Source organism: Miscanthus floridulus, chromosome 8, assembly GCF_019320115.1.
Source record: "Miscanthus floridulus cultivar M001 chromosome 8, ASM1932011v1, whole genome shotgun sequence".
Lineage (NCBI taxonomy): Eukaryota > Viridiplantae > Streptophyta > Magnoliopsida > Poales > Poaceae > Miscanthus > Miscanthus floridulus.
In genome coordinates this window covers 91,336,897-91,363,904 of record NC_089587.1, presented here as the reverse complement: position 1 = coordinate 91,363,904, position 27,008 = coordinate 91,336,897, and the positions used below count along the sequence as shown (strand labels likewise).

The window sequence follows — 27,008 nt, the reverse complement described above, 5'->3', positions numbered from 1 at the left end:
ACTACCAGTGTGAGAGGGCCCACGCTGACGCACCTACTTACAGGTGCCATGTGACTGTTTGCTAGAAAGGACAAGAAGGCAGTATGATGTGCTATACCCATCTACTTTTTTGACCAGACGTGTCAGATTGGACTTGATAGATCAAGTAAATAAGTAAATACACAAAATAATAGTACAAGTGGCATTTGGTTTTTCGCCGCACCTCTCGTGCTCAGGGACTGTCCAGACCACTATCGTGCTCGGGGACTGTACAGACCATTACCCTGCTCGGGGACTGTCCAGACCACTACAGTGCTTGGCGACTGTCTAGACCACTATCGTGCTCAGGGACTGTCCAGATCACTACAGTGCTCGGGGACTGTCCAGACCACTACCGTGCTTGGGGACTGCTCCGACCACTAACATGCTCGAGGACTTTTCTAACCACTATCATGCTCAGGAACTGTTCCGACCACTGCTCGAAGACCGCTCTCCATGGTTACATGTGATTTGTACTCACATACAGTCGAGAGGCATTTATTTAGACCTTGCTACAAGGCTTATACTTCGCCTTCCAGCAAGCTCGGGGACTACATCGGTACGATGCACCTGCCGGTGCATCTCGTATTGCTTGTACGACGATTGGATTCTTAACTTCAGTGGAAATTCTTTTTAGACCCTGGCACCACGTGCCTATGTCACCTACTACCAGGCTCGAGGACTAAGTGGGCACACTTCACCTTGCAGTGAATGTGCTTATTTTATCGACCCCTACGCTTTGACTGTTTGCTAGAATTACTATTGTCCAAGGGTCACTTACATTTCTTTTTAGAAATACAAGTGGACACACTTGATAAGGAAAGAAATCTTTTTCTTTTTTCTCTAGATCACCATGCATTCTTCGAACAACCGGAATCTTCGGCTATAATCGTGGCCTACTGCTCTCTGTTTTGACCAGAATGCTGGCACATTTGATTGGTCAATGTTTCAATCAATTGGAGATGACATGAAGACGGATCGCATTAGTCGAAGGAGATCGAACGGTGTGTCACAGCATAATACATGGTGCTCGGGGACTAGCTGTGGGGGTATTAACCCCTATACCCTTACGGCTAGGCTTGGGCCAGCCCGGATCAGGGGGTCTAGCCCACTAGAAGACGATGCGTGGCCCGGCCAACCTGTTCGGAATCCTACGCAAGGAATCAAGGTAGATTTGGAGATCAAGCAAGATCCTGGTCGGTTAGAATAGGAATCCTTATCCGGCCACCTATGGCAATTGTAACTAGCTAGGATTAGTTTCCAGATCTGTAACCCTGCCCCTCGGACTATATAAGGTGGGCAGGGGACCCCTCTAAAAAACATCTCTTATTGACATACAGCAATACAATCAGATGTAGGACGTAGGTATTACGCCTTCGCGGCGGCCGAACCTGGATAAAACCTCGTGTCTGTCTTGCATCACCATCTTGTTTGTGGCTTGCGCATCTGTCTACCGACAATCTACTACCTTGGGCATACCCCTAAGTAGACTGCCGACCATATTTCGTCGACACTGTTGAAAAATGATATTACTAACTAATATTTCTACTAGCCTAGGAATTGCAAATTGAAATCAAGTTTAGCTAAAAAACTTTGAAAATTTTCAAGTTTATCAACAGCTAGACATTACTATGTTTAGCAAATTATTTTATGGGATTGGGTTAAGAGGTGGTGTCATGTTTTAGCTCGGATCGGTAGCCTAATAGGCCCTCTTTAGCATAGTAAAGGCGGTTTAGTGTCAACCTCGACCGTTTAGGCGCTATCGACGCTTTAAAATTCATGCACGGCACGTTATCGGGCTGGCTCACCAGGTGGACGCGGTCACCAGGCTCGGGCGCTCAGCGTCACCGCGCTGGTCATGCGTGCGCACGCTGCCACTAGTGGCCGGCCGTGGCTGCCTCTGGCCTGACTGCAACCCGGCCACCGCTGGCCCCATCGCATAGAGCCCTGCTGCTGTCGCCTGCCCCGCCCCGTGCCATGATGGAACCGCTGCTAGTGCCATCACCTCACCATCGCGTCCGTACTGCTACCCAGCCTCACGTTGCCACTACAACATTGTGTTGTGCTGTCGCTCGCCTTGTCCTTGCACGCACATGGGTTGTCCCAGTTGCCTCGCGTCGTCGCCTTGCCTTAATGGAGCTATGGCCGCGCATGCCGCGCCCCCACCTGCCTCTGCATGCGCACGTGGTCTGGCCGCGTTGTCATGTTGCGGGTGCATAGATGCCATCTCAGGTCCAGCTGGCCACTTGCTACCAAGGTGAGGACGAGCCGAGCCAGACCTACCCCTCCCTCTCTGCCACCACGACCGGTCGACCCGCTTGCTTAATTCGGCATGGTTGAGTCACCATCGCTCAATTCATCACGTCCCTGGATTCTCCATTAAGCCACCTGACCCCCGACCCCCACCCAGCCTTGAAGCGAGCACGACCAAGCTCTAATTTGGAGTTTTTCCCACCGTCATGCTGATAAGGCCACATTCGGCCATGGATGTGGGCAGCCCTCCTACCGCCCATCCTGAACCAATTCACCCGCACCACTAGCATAGCCTTGACACCCTTGTCACCCTGCGTGCCTTAGCCAAACCGCTACTGCCTCCCTATCGTCGCTGACATGACCGTGCCGCCATGGTGCACCGCCATACGGTTCGGTCGCATGTGGCTAGCCCTCCTCCGCCATCCTCCACCCCAATCGTTACCTCGGCTAGGTCCACTATAGTCTACTGATGCTCCCTTGCTAGCCTATTAGGTTCTTAGGTGCTCTAGATCACCAGGGCAGCTGCGCCGCTATCTCCGATGGCCACGTGCTACTGCAGCCTTCCCCAGTCAGTCATGTCACCCCGCACCACCGCTTAGCGTAGCCACTCGGGTCAGAGATGGTGACCGGCCCGTTAGGTGGTCGGTCGTAGGTCCCTGGTGCCGGCGTAGCCGTGCTATGTCACCGGCTGCCGCACTGCCATGCGCTAGGTCACCAGGGGTGAATGCTGGTGAATTAGGGAAAGGCCAGGGGATTAAGTGAGAAGTTCTAAGAGAGAAGAAAATAATATTAGTACTTAATTGTAAATTAGGAGGAGTTTGAGGTCTCTTTTGCAAAGTCATCGACGTGCGCGGGATTCCCCGGCGCGTGCCGTCTCGCATGGGCCGCGCCTGCGGGCCACCGCGCGCGTGCGCTGTGTCACGCGGGTCACACGGGAGATTTAGTTTTCTTTTGTCATAAGGAATTAGCAATGGTTTTCTAATTTAATTTTTGAGCTGATCTTTGGTAAATCATATAAAATCATGTAGGTGTCCAAAAATTATAAAACAAGTTTTGTTAGGTTCCTAAAATTGTGCTATGTCTGTTAGTGTATTTAGTTTATATATGTACATGTTGATACCAGGAGCTATTAAATTATTTGGAAATGTTTAATATTATTAGGAGAATTATTGTAGGAATTTTTGTGATAAATTGGTGATAGCATTAGTCCTGAAATTTTTATAGTAGCTTCATTATATTATTATGTACTCACTGTAATTTTTGTAGCTTTAGAATAGACTAAGCATTAGGTTAGTTAAATGCTCTTTGTTTCAAATATACATTAAATCATTAGTAGAATAAAGATATATCCTTCATTTGTAAAGTTAGGTGTTTGTTAGTTGAACCCAACATTTTGCTCGATAAAAGATGATAGTTAGCTTAGTACCTTAGTCATTAGAGCTAGCTTAGTAGCTTAGTATGCGTATTCTTAGTTTAGGAGTTGCTATTGCTTAAATGCTAAGTGTTGCATCATCATCGCATGCATGTAGAGAACAAGTTGGCGGAGATCGTGACCACCGGCGATCACGACTTCGAGGAGATCATCGAGGAGTATGAAGAGGAGATTCTCGTGCAGGAGGAGGTCCTAGAGCCACCACTGACTGACTCAGCTGACACCGCGCCTGCCCAAGGCAAGCCCTGGTGCATAACCCCTTATTTTTTATAATCACTGTTTATATATGTTATGTATATTTACGTTACAAGAATTTTATGAAAACCAATATAACTGTCCTATGAGTACTACTAGTATAAGTTCGAGTAGCTGTTATGCTTAGGTTTTTGGTAGCGTGAGTAACCTGCCGTTACTCACAAAAGGTGATTGTTATTACTCTCATAATAAAATGATGAAAGGAAAAATGGAGACAAGGTAGGGATATGGTATGCGTATTGGTGGGTGTAGTAGGTTGCGTGGCCAACGGGGCTTAGCTTAGTTACATTGTTTTCCCTATTCGTATCGATTAAGGACCATCCGTTGATGTGCATGGTAGTCAGGTTAAAGACTTATTATTCTGAGCACATACTTGCTTATGGAAGCGGGAAGGCTCGTTACGCTCTTGTCGTGGGTTCTGGCTCTTTCCAGACCGACTGATTGAAGGCGGGGAAAGATAGAGGTCTAAGCACCATATTGAGACTGTGTCTCAAGTGTGGGGGCTTAGAGGCCAAGTTTGGATGGGGACCTTGACCCCGTGATAGGAGTGGAATGGGTTGGTCTTATTTGTGCCTGGGGTATAAATAGGGAGTGTGTTTTGAGGTACCTAGCTAGGATACATTGGTTCACTAATCGCCATTTTCGTGAGACAGTACGACTTGGCTATGGTCTAGCACCGTAGTAAGAACTAGAAGATGAAAGATGGTAAAATGGTTCTGATTGCTCAACCCTTGCTTGAAAGTAGAATAGGTGCTTACTTAGAATAGTTAGCTAATGACATAATTATGACTGCTAATAAAACTTGACTATAAGGATGAACTATTAGTTATGCTTTTCATAAACAAAAGAAAACAACAAACCCATATTGCCTATCATATCCTTGAGAGTCAGAAAATTATTCCCACTAGTCGGGTAAGTCTTGCGAGTACATTGTGTACTCAGGGTTTATTTACCCCTGTTGTAGGTGCGGCTTGAGGAGTAGCTCTTATACGGAGGATTCTTCTGGTGGGCACAGAAGGATCCTTGTATTGTTTCTGCTAGATGTTCATTTTCATTCCGCTGTTTAACTATCTCATTCTGAACTCTGGTATTGTAATAAATAATTTCTAAGAACTCTTATTGTATGAAATGGACTAAGTATTGTAAGCTTGTACTCATTATTGGATTCTAGATATAAAACATGGATTGTTTTGAGTTCTCCCTTAGTGTGTGCTCGACGGAACTGCCTGATGTAGCTCACTTTCGAGGTGCTTAGTGTCTAGTGGAAGACGAGTGCCTCCGAAAACGTGTTATTTTGGGCGGTTCTGCCACAACGAACAATCACCAACTCTTGCTCCAAGCCGTCTAGGTGGCGACAACCACCGAGAGAAACAAGAAGACCCGTAGCCAACACAATCCCAAGTGCCACTAGATGCTCAAACACAATGCAAATGCGCTTGGATCACTCCCAATCTTACTTTGGATGGTCAAATCACAAGCTAGACGAGTGGGAGGCGTGGGAGTATGCTCACAAGGCGTATCAACAAGTTAGAGAGCCAAGATGGTGCGCAAGAGCTAGCCACCATGCTTTTATAGAGACCCACCAACTCAACTAGTCGTTATACCCCTTCACTAGGCTTGCTGCGAATTGACCGGATGCGTCCGGTGTGACGACCGGACGCGTCCGGTCACTGCCTGGATGCCATGTGTCTTGTTCAAACGTATATAGCTGTTGGCACCCAATAGCTCTCTCTGTGCGAAAGTTAGTGAACGATCGGACACGCTACTTGAAAATAATCGAACGCAGGCGAGGCAGCGTCAGGTCAAGTCCAGAGAGCTCCCAAAGCCTCTCAACTACGACCGGACGCACCCTGCGTCAGGTGCACATCACTGCGCAAAACATCTCCTCTGACCAGACGCACTGCTCAGAGTTAGGTCAACATTTCACTCAGAGTCTGGTCACGATGAAAATCTACACCGAGAGGTCTAGGGCATGACCCGACGCGTCAGATCCAACATGAATGGATGTAGCCCAGCGTCCGGACATCCCTGCCTTAGCTTCTCACGCCGGGGCCAAATACCAGACGTGTCCGGTCCCAATTCCGGACGTGTCCGGTCTCTTCTGAAAAGCTGCCGCTGAGTCAAATACCGGACCCTGTGTCGGACCTGTCCGGTCTCCCCAAGACCAGCACTTTCAACATGTTTCTCAACACCCTTGATTCTATGTGCTAACACCAAAGTGTCTCACCACTTGTGTACGTGTGTTAGCATTTTTCACAAGCATTTTCAAGGGTTAATTATTAGCACACTAGATCCTAATGCATATGCATGAAATTCAATCACCTAGTGGCACTTGACAACCGTATCAACCAAGAGAATTCACCTCTTAATAGTGCGGCTATCGATCCTAAATCACTCACACCCTCTATGGTGTCTTGGGTGCAAACAAAAAATGGCTCATATCTTTATACCTTTGCCTTGAGTCCATTTTTGTTTTTCTCTTTCTTCTTTTCCAAATGTGAAGCACTTGATCCAACTTTTTGTGGCCATCACCTTTACCATGAACATCATCTAGCTCCGCCACTTGGATTGGACTACCTCATCTAATTCACACACTTAGATCAAAGGTTATTCCTAGGTTTCATCAATTATCCAAAACCAAACTAGGGCTTTCATCGTGCCGGGCCAAAAGTGTAGGCTTCGTGCCGTGCTGTCGTGCCATGAGCTGCATGGACATTTATATGTGGAGATGTCGGCCAACGGTCACAACACTATAGAATGGAAGCGTCGAGTGTTGAAGAGGATCAGATACGACGGTTCGGCCGTTGGACTAGTGTCGTGGCTCGCGTACGGGAGCGTCCTGACGATCGGACACCCTCAGCACAGCATTTCCGTAACACTGTATATGTATATGCATCGTTAATTATTGTATTCCATTAATTATTTTATTATTACTATACTGCTGGTACGGTAGGTACTCCGTATGTAGCAAGAATACCTTTAATTTGTTGGGCACACGAATTTACTTTGATGATTTATGAATCCTCAGTTGGCCACGTTGTCGATTGATCGATGGGTCGGTCGCAAGGGAGAGGAGATTATTGGCGCACTTGTAGAAAGGGATATATAGATAAGAAGAGGAGTTGCTTGTCGATCGGTCACTGCTGCGGCTTTGTAATCAGGAAAAGAGCTCTCTGCATTGTGTGTAGGTTTGTTGCTTGGCATCAAGAACTTTTGCTGCAAAAGGCGGAAAAAAAGGTGAAAAGCGAAGTTGTTAATTGCAACAATAGATTATTACTCCATACTACTGTTTTTTCTAATATAAGGCTGTGTTTAGTTGTAGGAATTTGGATTTTGGGGCTACTGTAGCACGTTCGTTTTTATTTGGCAAATAGTATTCAAACATGGACTAATTAGGCTCAAAACGTTCGTCTCGCAATTTCCCACCAAACTGTGCAATTAGTTTTTCTTTTCGTCTACATTTAATGCTCCATGCACGGGCCGTAAACATTCGATGCGACAGGTACTGTAGCAACTTTTTGGAAGTTGGGGTGGAACTGAACAAGGGCTAAAATTTCAACAGGAGTGTTTTACCCCTCTTGTTTTGTATAAAAAAATACTAACGACATAGTAAAAACAATGGATCTAGAAAAGCTAACATTTTATAGTTTAGAACGTAGGAGTATTATATGTCTAGTCTATTTTTAAATTATAAGTCATTCTAACTTTTCTAGATATATAGTTGCTACTATATATTTACTCAGCTCCAAATTATAAGATGCTCCGAGTTTTCTAGATACCAGTTGTGTTCTAACTTTTCTAGATACATAGTTGTTACTATATATCTAGTTCACTCCAAATTATAAGATGCTCTAAGTTTTATGGATACAAGTTGTTTATCCAGATATATAGTAACAACTATGTATCTAGATAGAAAAAGTCAAAACGGTGTTACAATTTGGAATTGATTAAGCACATTTTAAATTATAAGGACTTAAACTATGTATTCAAACATATATACATCTCTAGAAAAGTCAGAATGACTTATAATTTTGTAACGTAGGAGTTTCAAATAAATATATATAAACACTATAAATAACTCGCACAAAACAGCTCGCACAACAGTACTATACAATCAATTTTAGAAGGCCAATCAAAATCTTTTCGACACAAACTCTTCTATTTTACTATAATATAATAGGGCCCCATTTGGTGTCACTTCAAGGTGCTCAAAAAAAAAAGAGAGCTTCGACTCCTGCCCAAATGAACTAGGAAACAGGCGGCACCGCCAGAGCTAGGAATAATGATTGGCTCCTCCGGGCTTCGCTAGCGTGATGGATTTGTTGCGCCAATGTTATTTTGTCGCTCCAAAAGAGTTAGGTTAAAAAAAGAACTAGAGTAGTTTTTTTAAATATTAATTTAAAATGTACTAAAATTAAAAAATCTCCTCCAATCAAATACGAACTTGATAGCGTTGACTTTATGGTATTCAAGATACAAACCCCTATTTTGTGTTCGGATATGGCTGGGACATCTATAGAATAAATAAAATTATGAAAGTACTTTATAAGATATTTGTTATTTTTGTTTTGGCAACTCATTGTAAATGATTTTCAACAATACCAATCTATCTTTAGATAGATCACAAACAGGCTTTTGTTTATAGGTGGCACGGTCTAAACAAATTTCAGACGGTTGCCTTTTTTTTTTACAGTTTGCGATTCACTAGAAACAAACATGATTCATTGTCTGCAGCAGCCATATCATTGACCCTCTTCAGCAGATAGATATAAAACAGTCGGTTATGCACTTTTTTTACCCGTTTGTATTGACTACTTTTGTGGTAATGTATGTATCTCCATTAGACAATCAATGTACATTTATCGTCAATTCCATTATTACTGCACAAAAGAAGACCTTTGGGCTTGGATAGTTGGATTAACTTGGTGGGTGTCTTATCTTCCAGTTGGCTAAGGATAGATTGACGCATATGTAGAAAGGGAATGGGAGTTCGTTGCTTGTCGATCTGTGCTTTGCGATCAAGGAAAGTGCACTGCAACGTGTTGGTTTGTCGCTTGAGATCGAATACTTTGCTCACAAAGGTGAAAAAGGAAGGATTGCAATAATAACCTACCCCATTTATATCAACAAAGAAGACAAAAAATACCCTATTTACTAATTACTACTCCCTTCATTCCAGATTATAAGTCGCTCTGATAATTTTTGGTTCATTCATTTTGCTACCCATTTATATTAACAAAGAAGACAAAAAAATACCCTATTTACTAATTACTACTCTCTTCATTCCAAATTATAAGTCGCTTTGATTTTTTTTTTCATTCATTTTGCTATGTGTCTAGAAATATTATTATATCTAGATGCATAGCAAAATAAATATACCAAAAAAGTCAAAGCGACTTATAATATGAAGCGGAGGGAGTAACTCTTAGTATAAGCATGTATAAATTTTGTTTTCGAGAAAAGAACAATCTACCTTTTTTTATCTTATTACTCTTGCAAGTAGTATAGTAGATTTATACATCAAGCATTCCTTTTTCTAAGAAAAAACTATAGTTATAAATTTTTCCCAAGATCTTCAGACCTGTTTTATTTTTGTTGGGACAAAAGGAGATAAATAAAAGGTTAAGCACTAGGTTAGTGCCTTTTTAATTTGCTTGATTGCTCCAGTAACATTGCAAACAGCTAGTTGCATTTGCAAAACCTCAACTAGCCCACCCAAGAAGAACAAGAAGTTGAAAGGCATGGAAATGCATCATGGATGAACAGAAAACCTTGCCTTTGTGTCGTCCTACTCCTTTCCATCGAGCATTACTTTATAGAACCACAAAAGTCCACTAGCCGATAAACACGGCACCTGTGCTGCAAAGAAGAGCACTTTGGACTGACGACACTTTTGACCTTTCTTCTTTTCTTCCTTTCATACTTCAGGAGTTTGAATTAAAGCGTGTTTGTTCACTGATGATAGAAATACTAAATGTGCACAGTGCAGGTGTTATGGTGGGCAAGGTGTACCATCGGCGGGATAAGCCAGGCGACAAGGCAAGTGGCTAAGGCCACGCCAAGGAGCCGGCTGGGCCGCGGTCACCACCCTTTGGCAGAAGGAGTTAGGCATATGAGTCTATTGTCGTTAAGTTGTTAGCATATCTAGAGCCAGTTAGTCAGTTGATTTATTCCCTAAAGATTAGGAAGTTGGTTATTGAGTCTTGTATAAGTTAAACAGTTTGCTTCTAATACGAGGCAGCCTGGGATTGAGACTTAAGTCACCCTTGGGCACTTGACCCTTACTTCCTGCTCACTGCCATCTTATTGTCGTTAGCCACAACCCTAGGCGCCGAGCACGGCGCCGCCCGTTCGTCATCGCGTGTTCAAGCCCAGGCCTCCAGTCCATCACCAGTACAACCTTAGGAGCACTATCGCCAACAATCTGGTATCAGCGTTCATGTCGACCTCGGGTGCTTCCGTTTCCATCGCGGTGCCGTCCACGGCTGCACCGCCACCGCCGGTTCCGTCCACGGGCACGTTGAACCCGGCGGCCACGACGGCACCAGTGTCATCGTCCGGGATTCCTGCTCCCTCGCAACCGACCATTGAGGAGTCCCTGGCGATCCTCATGCACGGGCAGCACCAACTCACCACGCTGGTCAATAGCATGCAGCGCCGGATGGGGGAGATGTCGCTCCGGCTCTCGTCCGTCGAAGGCGCCGCGGCACAGTTCGTGGGTCTTCCCTACTCTGCGTCGCAGGCCCTGCCCTACGGCATGTCGGGGTATGGGGGCATCCCGGCACTGCCGGCCTCCAGGCCGGTCATCTCGGAGATCATGCCCACGCCCTCCCTTCCGACATCGACGGCGACAGCAGCGGGTTCTTCGTCATCACAGCCGGCCACAGATTCATCCATCGGCTCCACCCCGCAACCTCCGTCGACCGGGCTGCCGATCCAGAGCATTCCCTTCCCGCACTCGCCATCCCCGCTGCCTACATTTTCATCTATCATGGGGACCGCAGTCACGACGTCTTCAACGGTGGTGCACCATGAACGCGCCAACCGATCCCAGTCGCGGCACCACCTGGACGATCACAATGAAGGCTATGGCGTTCCCAAGTTCCACAAGCTCTCGTTCCCGCTCTATGACGGCAAAGAGGACCCCCTGGGCTGGCTCAACCGGTGTGAATCCTTTTTCCGTGGCCAGCTCACTAGGGAGGTCGACAAAGTTTGGTTGGCCTCGTTCCACATGACCGGGGACGCTCAGCAGTGGTATTACATCCTCGAGCGTGACATGGGATGACCATCGTGGGCCAACTTCAGGCTTCTGTGCCACCAGCGCTTCGGTCCGGCTTTGTCGACCAACCATCTGGCCGACCTCGCCCGACTACCTTTTACGTCCACGGTGGACGCCTACATGTCGGCGTTCTAGGCCCACCTGGCACACGCAGGTCGATTAGATCCGCTCCAGCAGGCCTAGCTCTTCACCGGTGGACTGTCGGAACACATCCGGGTGGACGTGGAACTCCATGAGCCTGTAGATCTTCACCGTGCGATGCGGTTGGCCCGGGCCTTTGAGCGCCGAAACGCCGCCAAGACACCTGCGATACCAGTCGCGCCTCAGCGTACTTCACGCCACACCTCACCAGGACAGCTTGGGAGGTCGTCATCATCGTCCACGCCGACCGACCAGTCTTCAAGCCGCCCCTTCCGTTACTTGACGCCCACAGAGATGGCAGAACGCCGGAAGCAGGGCCTGTGTTATAATTATGACGAACCATACGTCCAAGGGCACAAGTGTGCTCGCCTATTCTACCTGGAGGCTGCTGACTACATTGTGGAGGAGCCTGATTCGGATTCTGAGGATGAGGAGCCTGACGCCGCCGCTGCACCAGCACAGCCCACCATCTCTTTGGTGGCTATCGTGGGCATTCCAACTGCCACCACGATGCAGGTCTACGTGCAACTCGGTGGCGAGCAGTGCATTGCGTTGGTGGACTCAGGATCCACCCATAATTTCATCAGTAGCGCGGTGGCGCACCGTGCCGGTATCCGCTTCCAGCCGTGCTCGGGCGCGGGCGTCACAGTCGCGAATGGCGACCGCATGGACTGCCGTGGTCTGGCCCATGACGTGGGCATTCGCATCGCGGACGAGGCATTCACCATGGATTGCTACACGATACCGCTCGATAGATGGGACATGGTCCTCGGAATCACCTTCTTGCGGACATTGGGACCGATCTTATGGGATTTTGATGACTTGTGCATGGCATTCACCCGTGGAGGGCACCGTGTTTTTTGGTGGGGCATTGGTTCGACAAGGTATGACGTCCAGTCCACTCATCTCTACGCCATGGACGCTGACAAGCCGCTTCTGGACACCTTGCTGGCCTTCTACGATGATGTCTTTGCTGCACCACAAGGACTGCCACCGGCGCGGCCGTGTGATCACCGAATACATTTGCTGCCTAACACGGCTCCGGTAGCAGTGCGCCCCTACAGGTACCCATAGCTGCAGAAGGACGAATTGGAGGCTCAATGTGCAGTCATGTTGCAACAGGGCGTCATCCGGCCTAGCACGTCGGCGTTCTCGGCCCCGGTGCTCTTGGTGAAGAAGCATGATGGGTCGTGGCAGTTCTGTGTTGATTACCGCACACTCAACCAACAGACAGTCAAGGATAGATTTCCCATCCCTGTGGTCGAGGAGCTGCTCGATGAACTCCAGGGCGCTCGCTACTTCACGAAGCTCGATCTCCGCTCAGGGTATCACCAAGTGCGTATGCACGTCGATGACATTGAGAAGACCACGTTCCGCACTTATGAGGGCCACTTCGAGTTTCTGGTTATGCCTTTCGGCTTGACAAACGCACCGGCCACCTTTCAGAGCTTGATGAACTCAGTCCTTCGGCCGTTCCTCCGCAAGTTTGTACTTGTGTTCTTTGATGATATACTTATATACAGCCCCAATTGGTCCTCGCACCTGCAGCATCTCAATGCAGTCCTCTCGGCGATTCGGGCTAATCAACTCCGGCTTAAGCTTTCTAAGTGCTCCTTCGCCCAACCAATAGTGGCCTATCTCGGCCATGTCATCTCAGCAGCCAGAGTCACCATGGATCAAGACAAGGTGGCGGCCGTCACATCCTGGCCGCAGCCTCGCGCACCTCGCGGCCTGTGCGGGTTCCTTGGGTTAGCAGGTTACTACCGCCGCTTCATCCAAGGGTACGCCGCCGTGGCTGCTCCTCTCACCAAGCTGCTGAAGAACGATGGGTTCACATGGACTGAGGAGGCTACTGCTGCTTTCGACGCCCTCAAGCAGGCACTATCGACGACGCCCGTTCTGCAGTTACCGGCATTTGATCAGCCGTTCTTGGTGGACTGTGATGCCTCGGGCTCCGGGTTTGGCGCGGTCCTACATCAGGGAGATGGCGCGCTCGCGTTTTTCAGCCGGCCCTTCGCCGCGCGGCACATGAAGATTGCAGCTTATGAGCGGGAACTCATCGGCTTGGTCCAAGTCGTGCGTCACTGGCGCCCATATCTGTGGGGGCGCCACTTCACCGTCCGCACCGACCACTTCACCCTCAAGTTTTTGCTCGATCAACGGCTGTCCACGGTGCCGCAACATTAGTGGGTAAGCAAGCTTTTCGGTTTTGATTTCAGCGTGGAGTACAGGCTGGGGCGCCTCAACACTGTCGCCGACGCGCTATCACGTCGCGGTGATGAAGTGGCCGCCCACGACGTGCCCAACGCTGTTCTGGGCGCGCTCAGTGGTCTATCATTTCAGCTCTACAACGTGCTCCGGCAAGAGCTCCAGGACGATCCCAACCTCCGGGCATTCCGCGACACGGTGGTCGCTGACCGCGGCGATCCGTGGCGAGTGATGGACGACTTGGTGCTCCGGGGCACCCAAGTCTTTGTACCTGCGACGTCCCCATTGGTACCTACGGTGATCGAGTTCTCCCACTCGGTTGGGCACGAAGGCATACAAAAGACCCTGCAGCGCCTCCGTCAACACTTCCTCATCGACCATGATCACCGGCTGGTGGAGGACTTTGTGCATGCCTGTGCTGTGTGCCAGCACAACAAAACTGAGTCCCTCCACCCCGTCGGACTGCTGCAACCATTAGAGGTACCCTCTTCGGTTTGGTTGGACATTGCTATGGATTTCGTGGAGGGGCTGCCTCGCGTCAATGGAAAGAGCGTGGTTCTCACAGTGGTGGACCGTTTCTCGAAGCATGCGTACTTCATTGCGCTCAGTCACCCGTACACTGCAGCATCGGTTGCCAAGGCGTTCTTCAAGGCCATCGTTCGGCTACATGGGTTCCCTCGCTCGATCGTGAGTGATCGGGACCCGGTCTTCACGGGCAATGTGTGGAAAGACCTCTTCAAGCGCGCCGAGGTGCAGCTTCGCATGAGCACGGCATTTCATCCACAAACCGATGGCCAATCGGAGATTGTCAACAAGACCATAGCTATGTATTTACGCTGCATTACAGGGGATCGGCCTCGTGCGTGGTTGGAGTGGCTTCCTTGGGCAGAGTATTGTTACAATACGTCCTATCATTCGGCGCTCAAGACGACGCCTTTTGAAGTGGTTTTCGGCCGGCCTCCACCTGCTCTACTGCCATACACAGAAGGCTCGGCCTCGACGGAGACAGTGGACACTCTTCTTCGGGATCGGGACTCGTTTTTGCAGGATGTGCGTGAACGCCTCCTACAGGCTCAGGAATATGCTAAGCGTCACTATGATGGTCATCATCGCGCCGTGGAGTTTGCCGTGGGCGATTGGGTGCTACTCCGGCTGCTCCACCGCCCTGCACAGTCCCTGGTGCCAAGCAAGCGTTCCAAGCTGAGCCCACGTTTCGCTGGGCCGTACCAAGTCCTGGAGCGGATTGGTGCCGTGGCCTATCGTCTTCAGCTGCCGGATGGTGCTAGGATCCATGATGTTTTCCACGTCGGCGTCCTCAAGCCGTGGCGTGGAACGCCACCAACGATCCTGCCGGCACTGCCTCCACTTCGTCACGGTCGTCTGCTGCTGAAACCTGAGCGCGCTCTCAAGGCACAGCTGCGTCGCGGCACTTGGCTGGTACTCATCAAATGGACCGGCCTAGATGAGTCTGAAGCCATCTGGGAACCGGTCGATGATTTCAAGACTCGCTTTCCTGACTTCCAGCTCGAGGACGAGCTGTTTGTCGGGGAGGGGAGAGATGTTATGGTGGACAAGGTGTACCATCGGCGGGATAAGCTAGGCGACAAGGCAAGTGGCTAAGGCCACGCCAAGGAGCCGGCTGGGCCGCGGTCACCACCCTTTGGCAGAAGGAGTTAGGCATATGAGTCTATTGTCGTTAAGTTGTTAGCATATCTAGAGTCAGTTAGTCAGTTGATTTATTCCCTAAAGATTAGGAAGTTGGTTATTGAGTCTTGTATAAGTTAAACAGTTTGCTTCTAATACGAGGCAGCCTGGGATTAAGACTTAAGTCTCCCTTGAGCACCTGGCCCTTACTTCCTGCTCACCGCCATCTTATTGTCGTTAGCCACAACCCTAGGCGCCGAGCACGGCGCCGCCCGTTCGTCGTCGCGTGTTCAAGCCCAGGCCTCCAGTCCATCACCAGTACAACCTCAGGAGCGCTATCACCAACAGCAGGAGTTCTATTGGAAACAAACTTGAGTGCCACAAAAAGGTTCATATGTCTCCTAGTGCAGGGTACGATTATTACTCTAAACTGAAATGAATGACAATTGACAGGTCTCTTGGGTCAGTTCTGAAACCTGAATTGGCAGCTAAACCAACGTCTGCAACCTCTTCTGCCGTTTCCTCGTGGATAATGCATGGCTCTTGAAAATGTGACGTGAACAACAGGTTTCTTACTCCTTTTGTAATCTCTTAGCTTGCAATGTCTGAATCACTGTCATTTTATTAAAAAAAAAGTTCAAAACATTCTGAATCGGCTGCGCCACGTCCAGGGCTTCTGGGAGCCAACCTGGGGGTCTCTCCTTTCCAATCCTAGCACTTTTTTTTAACCGAACTGGATGATGGTGTCAAGTGCACAAGGCACAAGCTTCACCGGCGTCAAATCTTCTGCGCAAATCTTTGCTTTATGCTGTCTTTATGATGGCAAGCAAGTTACCTTTATCTGCATGCCTGCAAGGATGAATCAGCTCTAAGAAACATGCATGATGAACAATCTCTGTTCTAGTGTCAATCTAGTCTCCTCTCCTAGTATTTTTTTTCTTCCAAAAGACAAAAGTTTTGCTACCTGTTTTGTTAGACGAGAAAAATAAAAAACATAAGAACAGAAGTACCATCCAGCCCTCCTCTAACATTACCCAGTAGTTTTTTTTTTTCAGCCTGAGCAAAGGGTCTTTATTCGAAATAATCTTTGTTCATAGTGGTTAATCACGAAAGTGACACTAAACTCTTCCGTCTTCAGTTCAGAGCTCCCAAGTTCAGATTATTCCTTTCTTCTCAGCGACACCGCTTGATTACTTGCGATCCCAAGATGGCATCACCGCCGATTCCCAGCTACTAATCCTCTCCTTGCTCCCTTCTCCCCGCCGCCGAGCCTACTCTCTCCGTTTCGGAGCTGCCGTCCCTCGCGGACCGGTTTGGTCCGAGTCTGCGCCCCTGCTGTGCCGGGATCCGCGAGAGAACCGCCTGCCCTCCGCGTTCTTGCGGGCGGGGGAACTAGCTGGCTTTGGAATTTTGTTCCGGGGGGCTCATGAGCGCAATGGGGCTGCTTGGGTGAAGTAGAGCTTGCTTCTGTGGAGTCTCTGAGCGTGGGCGGAGGCGGAGCTGTGGAAGGGAGGATGCAGGGGAAGGCACAGCTCTCGGATTCCAACCGGCGGATCATGGAGCTCGACGCGCCGCCACGGCGGGTGTACCAGGCGTGGAAAGGCAGCAATGTGAGGGTTTCTCTCTCTCGGTCTGGTTTCTGATTCTGCAATTTTTCTTAAGATGGGTCATGGGCTCATGGCTACTTGTCCTTGTTGGTTTTTAGTAGCATCAGGGAATTGTGGAAAAAAATCGTGCTTTCTGTTGTCTTGAGTCAGTAGGTGGAGACATAGGCTGTTGAAATCTTGGTGTTAGTTTGGAATTAATTGTAATGGCAGCATAAGCATCCAAAAGCTATAGAAGACATTCTAGTCTAGTGCTGTTTAGTGTTTGCTGATGCGTGTTATATTGGCCATTTGTCATAGAAGTAGTGGTTCTTTTTTATTTAGAGATTTGTATGATAATGGGCTGATATACTCACGGAAGCAGCTAGTTTTAGTAACACGTCAAAGACGGTGACTGTATGGCATTGATTTGCTATATGACACAAATGCAGGAGTAAGAGAAAACTTTAGAAGTTGAAGGGGATTTTGGAATAATGTAATGCTATATTTCAGTTGAGGCATTGCAATATAAAATACTGTTACTGTCTGTTATTAAGTTTCACGTTCCATATGTTCTCCTTTGGGGTCAACCATACTCTTATGTTCATGGATTTATGCCTACATTGCAAATTGTTTCTTTGCAAAAAGACAATCTGGAGCTCATCGGCATGTACTTCGTTTATTATGTAACCATTATGTACATCTTTACCATGGTTGAAATGCGCTGGCTACTAACATATAAGCCGTACTTTTTCAGCCAACGAACAGTATTTTTCTCTCACAACAAATCAGCCAACAGTATTTTCAGCCATGGCTTATCAGCCAAGCGAACATGGCAATAATATTTAAAAAGATACCCAACCTTTAAAAACTTATATTTTCACTTTTCAAAGCACTACCTTCTTCTTAACGTATCTTGCAATAAAGCTCATGTTTTTCGTCCATTTTCATTCTCTGTTCTTGCAGTTATTTTTCCTTGGAGGGAGACTTATCTTTGGCCCAGATGTGAGGTCACTCGTGCTCACAGTATGTTTGATCATAGTCCCAGTGATCTTCTTTGCTGCTGCTGTTTGTCCACAGCTTGGTCATGAGTTCCACAGCCAAATTGGAGGTTGGGCGGCATCTGTGGCTATGATCTTTACAGCATATGTAAGTTTATGAGCCATGTACACTCAGTCTTCTACAAACTGATCTATATCTTTTTCTCCTCTATTTGTCAGATTTCCAAATGCGAAGTTATGCATTTGAAATTTGAAGTCATCTTTTGGGAACAAGAAGCTTCTGCATTTGCTTTTACCATGTTAAGTTATACCATAGTTGCATTGGGGAGAATGGTCTAGGCTCATAGCTATTATGCTGCTTATGCATATAGATACTGAAATAGAATGACTAGTGTGTCTGCAACTTGGTAACTAGTTGACAAGAGGACTGATCTATCGTTGTTCTTGTTCTTCAGATTCTTGCTATTCTACTTCTCACATCTAGCCGTGATCCTGGAATTGTTCCTCGAAACTCTCACCCCCCAGAACCTGAAGACATTGATGGATCCTCCAACTTACCAGATTGGCCGGGTGGTCAACAAGGTTCGACAGGTTTACCACTTACCAGGGATGTTCTTGTCAATGGTGTTTCAGTCAAGGTCAAATATTGCCATACATGCATGCTTTATCGTCCGCCAAGGTGCTCCCATTGCTCAATCTGCAACAACTGTGTAGAACGTTTTGATCACCACTGTCCTTGGGTAGGCCAGTGCATTGGCAAGGTAAAGAAATGAAGTGACAAGTAATCATTCTTATGGTCATATAATGAGGTACCTTTTATATAATAAATATAATATTTTTAGATTTCTGAGGCAGCAGTCACTTTCCAGTCATGCTAAAATCTGAATGATGTAACGGGAAGAAGACAGAGAGGAGGGGATGGGGATATATGCAGTTATATGTTTTCTCCTAATGGTGCTCGCAATATGGATCTGTGATTCATTAATTCTAACTGTGGATGTTACTCATCATGCCTCGTATTCTCTTTTCTTGCAGAGGAACTACCAATTCTTCTTCGTGTTTGTGTCTTCAACTACTCTACTATGCATATACGTGTTTGCATTCTGCTGGGTCAATCTCAGGAGAATTATGGACACGCATCAATGCAAAATTGGTAGAGCTCTTTTGAAGTCTCCTATCTCCGGTCTTCTCATCCTATATACATTTATTGCTGTGTGGTTTGTAGGAGGATTGACCTCATTCCACCTCTATTTGATTTCTACAAATCAGGTAAGACTATTCTCGAGTAACTGGAGTAACAATTAATTTGCTTTGCAGTTTATTAGCAAGCTAGCAGATTGAAGTCTCATGAAAAAAAAAACGTTTTTCAGACTACTTATGAGAACTTCAGATACCACTATGACTGGAGAACAAATCCTTACAACCTTGGAGTGGGCCGGAATTTCGCCGATGTCTTGTTTTCAAGTGTACCCAGCTCAAAACACAATTTCAGAGCAAAAGTTAAGGATGATTCTTCAGCCTTCACGTCATCCCTCAGTATGGGACGGGTTCTAAGTCCGCCCAAGATGAGCGTGGACCTTGAGATGGGCATGAAAAGGCAAGCGGTGGCTGCAGAGGACTTGGAAGACTTGCACAGCCAGATCGGCAGTGCTATGGGGCTGGAGAGATGTGGCACTGAACCGCCGCATTTTGTTGGTCGAAAGGGCTGCTCTGAGATGTCATCTGACATAGAGGCATTCGCAGAAGAGTTTGGCATGGAACGTGGTTTCAATGAGAGGAAAAAGATTGAGAGACGTACAAATGATGATTCATAGGAAGTTTCCGCAGTAAAAGCTCGCAAAGAAGAAAGGGAAGTAGGACAAAATGGTAGAGTGAATCCGACAGGTATTGGTTAGTTTAATTTGGCTGTAATCTGTAGTCGAGAGTTAAGTTATATAGGTAATAGATGTTCATTAAAAATATAGAAACGATGAATCCATATTTGGTTTGGACGTTCTTAGTTCATGTGATGTATTGTACTTGTGGTGTGGCAGCTTCTGATTTTGTTGAAGCTGTAATTTGTAACATTAACTTGGCTAGTGCATTCATTTCATCGATCAAATTTCATGCACTTTTGTTTGCTAGCCTTTTAGATGGAAAAAAAGGTGGGTGTTTTTCCATGATGTTTTGATAAATTCATTGCACATATGTTGGGAAATGCTGCAGATTCCGATGCTGCTTGAGAAGAGAAATTCTTTGTGCGTCATTTTTACAGATTCCAATTGTAGGTTTTAAACTTTGTTATGGCATAACATTACTTTTGCAATTCCTGTTTCATTTTTGTGCAAACTGTAGAGGTCTATCATGTTCTGAAATCCTTGTTGTGAACCGCGCACTCCCAGTCGGGTTCCACCCACCGCCGCCGCACGCGACGCTCTGCGCCCAGGAGTGCACCGCACCTGCCCAGGGGTCACGCCCGCCGGCCGCCGCTCAACCTTCACCGTCCCCGCCGCGCTGAAGTCCTTGTGCGCGTGTTCAAGAACTGATTCCAAACCGACGAGCGCAGCGTGATGACATTGGTGAGCGTAGGTGCCAACTGCGGAAGTCTGGAGGATGCACGGAAGGTGTTTGACAGAATGGGTGTGAAGGGTGCTCAGCTGTGGAACGCGACGATCGCAGTGTACATGGCAGTTGGCGAGGCGGGTGAGATTGCAGAGGTGGCCGGGGTGTTGTGAGTGCACCGCCATGATCTCTGGGTAGTGGGTACATATATGCAAGGATTGGCAATTTGAATGGTGACAGCTGTGTTTCATGGGATGAGAGAGCTGGTTGCTGCAACACGGAACATGATGACTGGCGGGTATTTACTATTTAGGCGCTGGTATGCTGGTATGGCTGCAAAAGCAGTGGATCTCTTGAGGGCTAAGCTGGAGAGTAGAGCAAGACCTAAGGCGGAGCCAAACCACATGATAGTCTCCACTTGGCTCGCTGATGCTTGTGTGCAATCCGGGTGGAGTACTTATTCAAGCTAGATGGATACAAGATGTGGATCGTCACCATTTGAAGTTTTTGAATAACTATACCACTATTATGCACCGAAAATGTGGGGTAATGGAAAGTGCCCAAGCCTTGTTCAGCTGGTGGGAAAAAAACCCTGATCTATTAGAGTTCTATGATTTCTGCATTTGGCATGCATGGCTGTGGAAAGGATGCTATTGCTGTTTTCAACGAGTTGCAGGACAAGGACTCTGGCCAGATCACATATGGTTTGTGCCACTCCTTTGCTGCTTCTGCTTGCAGTCATGCGGGTTTGTTGGATGAAGGGTGTCAATGCTTTCAGATGATGAAGGATGGGTGCCATATTATTCCGACCGTCGAACACTGCCTCTGCATGGTGGACTTGCTTGGCCATGCCGGATGCATACACGAGTCTTACCAGACCACCTAGCACAGGATGCCAATAGAAATGCAAATGCATGCTGGCATTTGGGGTGCTTTGTTACGTGCATGTTGGACTTACTCTGAATGTGGAGATTGGAGAGGTCCCGGCAAAGCACCTTCTCAAGTTGGAGCCAGATAATGTAAGAATATGTCCTGCTATCAAATATAAGTCCGAATGCAAGGAAATGGGGTGGAGTCAACAAGGTATGAGCCATCATGAGGACACACAGGGATGAGGAAGCAACCTGCCCACCTGGGTGGAGCAAATTGGTGTTGAAGGACACATTGAAGAGTTTATGACCAATGGGCCTCATGACAGCGTGTTGGAGTTTGTCTTGGAGCTATTAAGTTTGGAGCTCAAGTACTATGGTTACCACCCCAATTATAGAGGTCGGGTGAATTATTAAACATGCATTGGATCATCAAGCATCAACATTAGACATTTCTATTTTCTGCACAACAAAAATCTTGAAAATCAAGGCTGAAGAGCCAAGCTTCCTTATATCATGAATGAGGCATCTCCATATTGGACTACCTAGACCTGCTGCTGTGCTGCATGGCATAGAAGATAGAACTAAGATACCACCCAAATTCTACATGGAAACAAGTATATGTGTCATGTGGGGCACGGCGTACGCGAGACGCCGCAGGGCGCGCGACGTCCGCAGAGCAGCGGAGCGGGCCGCGGAGCGTGAGGAGCGCGCGCGCCACGCAGCGGCCGCGGCCGCCGCGAACGCAGATGGCAGGGCCGATCCTAGTGGCTAGGAGGAGATTAGGCCCCAAAATTAGGAGTTTGTTTCTAAAATTAGTTGGCCGGTTGGCCTTTATATTCCTTGTACTCGGATTATGGAGGATTAAGCAAGATCAATTACCTATCTCCTTCTCTCCCTCTCGTGTTTAAGCCCAGGAGGCCGTGAGGGGCATAACCTCCGCCCTGGAAGACTCAGCCGGAGACTACGAGCTCCGTAGTCGAGGGCCTGCTGCCTTGGATCACCGTGCCCTTGACAACCTGGTATCAAGGTCTCGACGATCCTCTCCCACCCGCTCCACGCAATCCTCTACAGCCGCAGCAGCCCACCACCGCCCCAACTCCCCACTATCGCCCACCTCGGCCGCACCAGCACCCACCATGGCCGATCCGACCCTTGCCGACATCCTGGAATCCCTGAAGACCCTCTCCGCCGATATGGCCACCATGAAGGCCGACATGGCGGTGATGAAGATGGAGAAGTCCGCGTCGTCGTCCGGCGGTGGCGGTGAGCACCGCCCGGAGGGACCGCTTCCGGATCATCCGCCCAAGCACAAGAAGTGGGATTTTCCCCGCTTCGACGGCACGACTGATCCCATGCTTTTCCTCAACAAGTGCGACTCGTATTTCCGCCAGCATCGTACCATGGCAGAAGAGCGCGTGTGGATGGCGTCCTACCACCTGGACGACGTCGCGCAGCTCTGGTACACGCAGCTCCAGGAGGACGACGGTACTCCGACCTGGGGGCGATTCAAGGAACTCCTGAACCTTCGGTTCGGGCCTCCTCTTCGATCAGCACCGTTGTTCGAGCTCGCGGAGTGCCGGCGCACCGGGACCGTGGAGGAGTACGCCAACCGCTTCCAGGCCCTCCTGCCTCGAGCGGGCCGTCTAGACGAGGCGCAGCGCGTCCAGCTCTTCACCGGCGGACTCCTGCCGCCGCTCAGCCATGCCGTCCGCATCCACAACCCGGAGTCCCTCGCGGCGGCCATGAGTTTGGCAAGGCAGGTGGAGCTGATGGAGGCCGACCGGCCGCCGCCTCCCCCGCCTCCCCCGCCTCGGGCTCCCCAGCGCGGTATCATTCCCGCGCCCGCGGCGAGGCCCGCGCTCCCAGCGCCGCCGCCCCTGCTCGCGCTCCCTCCCCCCCCAGCGGCTGCCCAGCAGGGCCGTGGCGAGGGTAATCAGCGACGCCTCACCCAGGAGGAGATGGCGGAACGGCGTCGCCAAGGGCTCTGCTTTAACTGTAATGAAAAGTATTCGCGTGGCCATAACAGGTTCTGCAAGCGCATCTTCTTCCTCGAGGGCGTGGCGATCGACGACGAGGGGGCGGACGCTGCGGCCGAGATCGGGGACTCGGAAGCCCCCGTCTTCTCCTTGCACGCGGTCGCCGGCGTGCCCTACGGCGGCACGATGCAGCTCGACGTCGTCGTGGGTGCCGCCTCACTCGTCGCCCTCCTCGACAGCGGCTCGACCCACAACTTCATCTCCGCCGGGGCAGCGGCACGCACAGGGCTTAGGGTGGAGCCCCGACCTCGGCTCACCGCCGTCGTGGCCAACGGCGAGCGGGTCTCGTGCCCCGGGGTGATCCGCGCGGCCCCAGTCACCATCGCCGGCACCATCTTCAACATCGATCTGTTTGTCATGCTACTTGCAGGTTTCGATGTGGTGCTCAGTACTCAGTGGTTGGCCACCCTCGGGCCGGTGGTCTGGGACTTCGCAGCGCCCTCCATGGCGTTTCAGCTCCACGGGCGCCCCGTACACTGGACCGGCGTGCCGATCGCCACCGCGCTGCAGCTCCACTCCACCATGGCCAGCGCGCCGCTCCTCGGTGAGCTGCTGGCCACTTTCGAGGACATCTTCGCCGAGCCCACGGGACTACCACCGCCCCGCGCCCCGCGACCACAGCATCACCCTCAAGCCGGACGCAGCGCCGGTGGTAGTTCGCCCGTACCGATACCCGGCGGCGCACAAGGACGAGCTGGAGCGCCAATGCTCCGCTATGATCCAACAGGGCATCGTCCGCCGCAGCGACTCGGCGTTCTCGTCACCGGTCCTCCTCGTCAAGAAGGCGGATGGCTCATGGCGCTTCTGCGTCGACTACCGCGCCTTGAACACCCTCACCGTCAAAGATGCGTTTCCCATACCCGTCGTCGACGAGCTTCTGGATGAGCTCCACGGGGCGCGCTTCTTCACCAAACTTGACCTGCGGTCGGGGTACCATCAGGTACGGATGCGGCCGGAGGACATTCACAAAACGGCGTTCCGTACCCATGACGGCCTATACGAGTTCCTGGTGATGCCGTTCGGGCTGTGCAACGCCCCGACAACTTTCCAGGCACTCATGAACGACGTGCTGCGCGCCCACCTCCGCCGGTTCGTCCTTGTTTTCTTCGACGACATCCTGATTTACAGCAGGAGCTGGGCCGACCACCTGCAACATCTCCGCGTCGTCCTGACCCTCCTACGCCAACACCGCCTCTTTGTCAAGAGGTCCAAGTGTTCGTTCGGCGTCGACTCCGTCGGCTACCTCGGCCACATCATCTCAGCGTCCGGAGTGGCCATGGATCCCGCCAAGATCCAAGCCATCCATGAGTGGCCGCAGCCCCGCTCGGCGCGCGCGGTGCGCGGTTTCCTGGGCCTCGCAGGCTACTACAGGAAGTTCGTCCACAACTTCGGCTCCATCGCTGCCCCCCTCACCGCCCTTCTGAAGAAGGAAGGATTCTCATGGAACGATGACGCCGCCACGGCTTTCCTCGCCCTCAAAGGGGCCGTGACCTCGGTGCCAGTGCTGGCGCTCCCGGACTTCACCAAGCCCTTCATCGTGGAGTGTGATGCATCCACGTACGGTTTCGGGGCGGTGCTCATTCAGGAGGGCCACCCGATTGCTTTCTTCAGTCGGCCGGTGGCTCCCCGCCATCGCTCGCTGGCAGCTTACGAGCGGGAGCTGATCGGCCTCGTCTTAGCCATCCGCCACTGGCGTCCGTACCTCTGGGGGCGCCGCTTCTTCGTCAAGACGGACCACTACAGCCTCAAGTACCTCCTCGACCAGCGCCTCGCCACGATCCCACAACATCACTGGGTCGGCAAGCTGCTGGGCTTCGACTTCACCGTGGAGTACAAGGCCGGCGCGACGAACACGGTGGCTGACGCTCTCTCCCGACGGGACACCGATGAAGCCGCTGTGGGCGCGCTCCTGGCGGTCTCGGGCCCCCGGTTCGACTTCATCAGCCGCCTCCGCCACGCACAAGCCACGGACCCGGCCCTGGTGGCCGTGCACGACGAGCTCGCCGCGGGCACCCGGACTGCGCCGTGGGTGATCACCGACGGCCTCGTCACCTTCGATGGCCGGCTATACATACCGCCGTCGTCACCGCTGCTGCAGGAGATCGTGGCTGCCATCCACGACGACGGCCACGAGGGGGTCCAGCGTACGTTGCATCGTCTTCGCCGTGACTTTCACTTTCCCAATATGCGTCGGTGTGTGCAGGACTTTGTGCGGGCATGCCTCACTTGCCAGCGGTACAAGACGGAGCACCTCCACCCCGCCGGCCTCCTCTTACCGCTGCCAGTTCCCACCGCGGTCTGGGCCGACATTGGCCTCGATTTCGTGGAAGCCTTGCCGCGGGTGAACGGCAAATCGGTGATCCTCTCCGTCGTCGACCGCTTCAGCAAATACTGCCACTTCATCCCCCTGGCGCACCCGTACACCGCCGAGACCGTGGCCCAGGCGTTCTTCAACGACATTGTGCGCCTGCACGGCATGCCGCAGTCCATCGTCTCCGACCGCGACCCGATGTTCACCTCGCTGTTTTGGCGCGAGCTCATGCGGCTTATGGGCACCAAGCTGCACATGTCGTCCGCCTTCCACCCTCAGTCTGATGGTCAGACGGAGTCCGCTAACCGCGTCATAGTGATGTACCTCAGGTGTTTCACAGGTGATCGACCTAGACAGTGGTTGCGGTGGCTTCCCTGGGCCGAGTACGTGTACAACACGGCCTACCAGACCTCACTCCGGGAGACGCTGTTCCGCATGGTCTACGGCCGTGACCCGCCCACCCTCCGCTCATACGAGCCTGGGGAGACTCGGGTAGCTGCTCTGGCTCGCGACATGGAGGAGCGTTCCGCCTTCCTCGCCGACGTCCACTACCGCCTGGAGCAGGCGCAGCAGGTGCATAAGCGCCACTACGACCGTCGCCATCGCCAGGTGTCCTACCAAGTGGGCGATTGGGCGCTGCTTCGCCTCCGTCAGCGCACCATGTCTTCCCTGCCGCAAGCTACCACGGGCAAGCTGAAGCCACGCTACATCGGGCCGTATCGCGTTGCGGAGCTGATCAACGACGTCGCGGTTCGCCTGGATCTTCCTCCACAGGCGCGCATCCACGACGTCTTTCATGTCAACATCCTGAAGAAGTTCGTCGGCACGCCTCCGTCGACTCCACCAGCCTTGCCGCCCCTCCGTCATGGAGTGGTGACTCCGGAGCCTGTTCGGGTGGAGCGCGCTCGCCTGGCGCGCGGAGTACGCCAGCTGCTCGTTCATTGGCGTGGCGAACCACCGGAGTCTGCAACTTGGGAGGACCTCGATGCTTTCCGCGAGCAGTTCCCACTCTTCCAGCTCGAGGACGAGCTGCTTCGCGAGGAGGGGAGAGATGTCATGTGGGGCACGGCGTACGCGAGACGCCGCAGGGCGCGCGACGTCCGCAGAGCAGCGGAGCGGGCCGCGGAGCGCGAGGAGCGCGCGCGCCACGCAGCGGCCGCGGCCGCCGCGAACGCAGATGGCAGGGCCGATCCTAGTGGCTAGGAGGAGATTAGGCCCCAAAATTAGGAGTTTGTTTCTAAAATTAGTTGGCCGGTTGGCCTTTATATTCCTTGTACTCGGATTATGGAGGATTAAGCAAGATCAATTACCTATCTCCTTCTCTCCCTCTCGTGTTTAAGCCCAGGAGGCCGTGAGGGGCATAACCTCCGCCCTGGAAGACTCAGCCGGAGACTACGAGCTCCGTAGTCGAGGGCCTGCTGCCTTGGATCACCG

The 27,008-nt window shown here is 50.6% G+C and overlaps 1 protein-coding gene across 2 annotated transcripts; it reads left to right on the top strand.

Annotated features, from left to right (window-relative positions):
• Positions 1 to 16,364: 16,364 nt before the first annotated feature.
• LOC136472919 (probable protein S-acyltransferase 7) lies at positions 16,365 to 19,914 on the top strand. 2 transcript variants are annotated; one of them, XM_066470619.1, is made up of 6 exons: positions 16,365 to 16,840; positions 17,780 to 17,962; positions 18,270 to 18,575; positions 18,850 to 18,967; positions 19,040 to 19,083; positions 19,185 to 19,914. In XM_066470619.1, exons 1-6 carry the CDS (start codon positions 16,745 to 16,747, stop codon positions 19,626 to 19,628), a joined length of 1,191 nt encoding a protein of 396 aa, XP_066326716.1. In that variant the 5' UTR covers positions 16,365 to 16,744; the 3' UTR covers positions 19,629 to 19,914. The 2 variants fall into 2 exon arrangements, with proteins under 2 accessions (XP_066326716.1, XP_066326715.1); XM_066470618.1 differs by having other exon boundaries at positions 18,850 to 19,083.
• Positions 19,915 to 27,008: the final 7,094 nt, after the last annotated feature.

What these genes read in the sequence shown, in the direction of transcription:
- LOC136472919 (XM_066470618.1), top strand. Translation starts at nt 16,745, where the DNA reads ATGCAGGGGAAGGCACAGCTCTCGGATTCCAACCGGCGGATCATGGAG. An exon ending in CTATGATCTTTACAGCATAT is followed by an intron (nt 17,963 to 18,269) that starts GTAAGTTTATGA and finishes CTTGTTCTTCAG; the next exon opens with ATTCTTGCTATTCTACTTCT. An exon ending in ATTTGATTTCTACAAATCAG is followed by an intron (nt 19,084 to 19,184) that starts GTAAGACTATTC and finishes AACGTTTTTCAG; the next exon opens with ACTACTTATGAGAACTTCAG.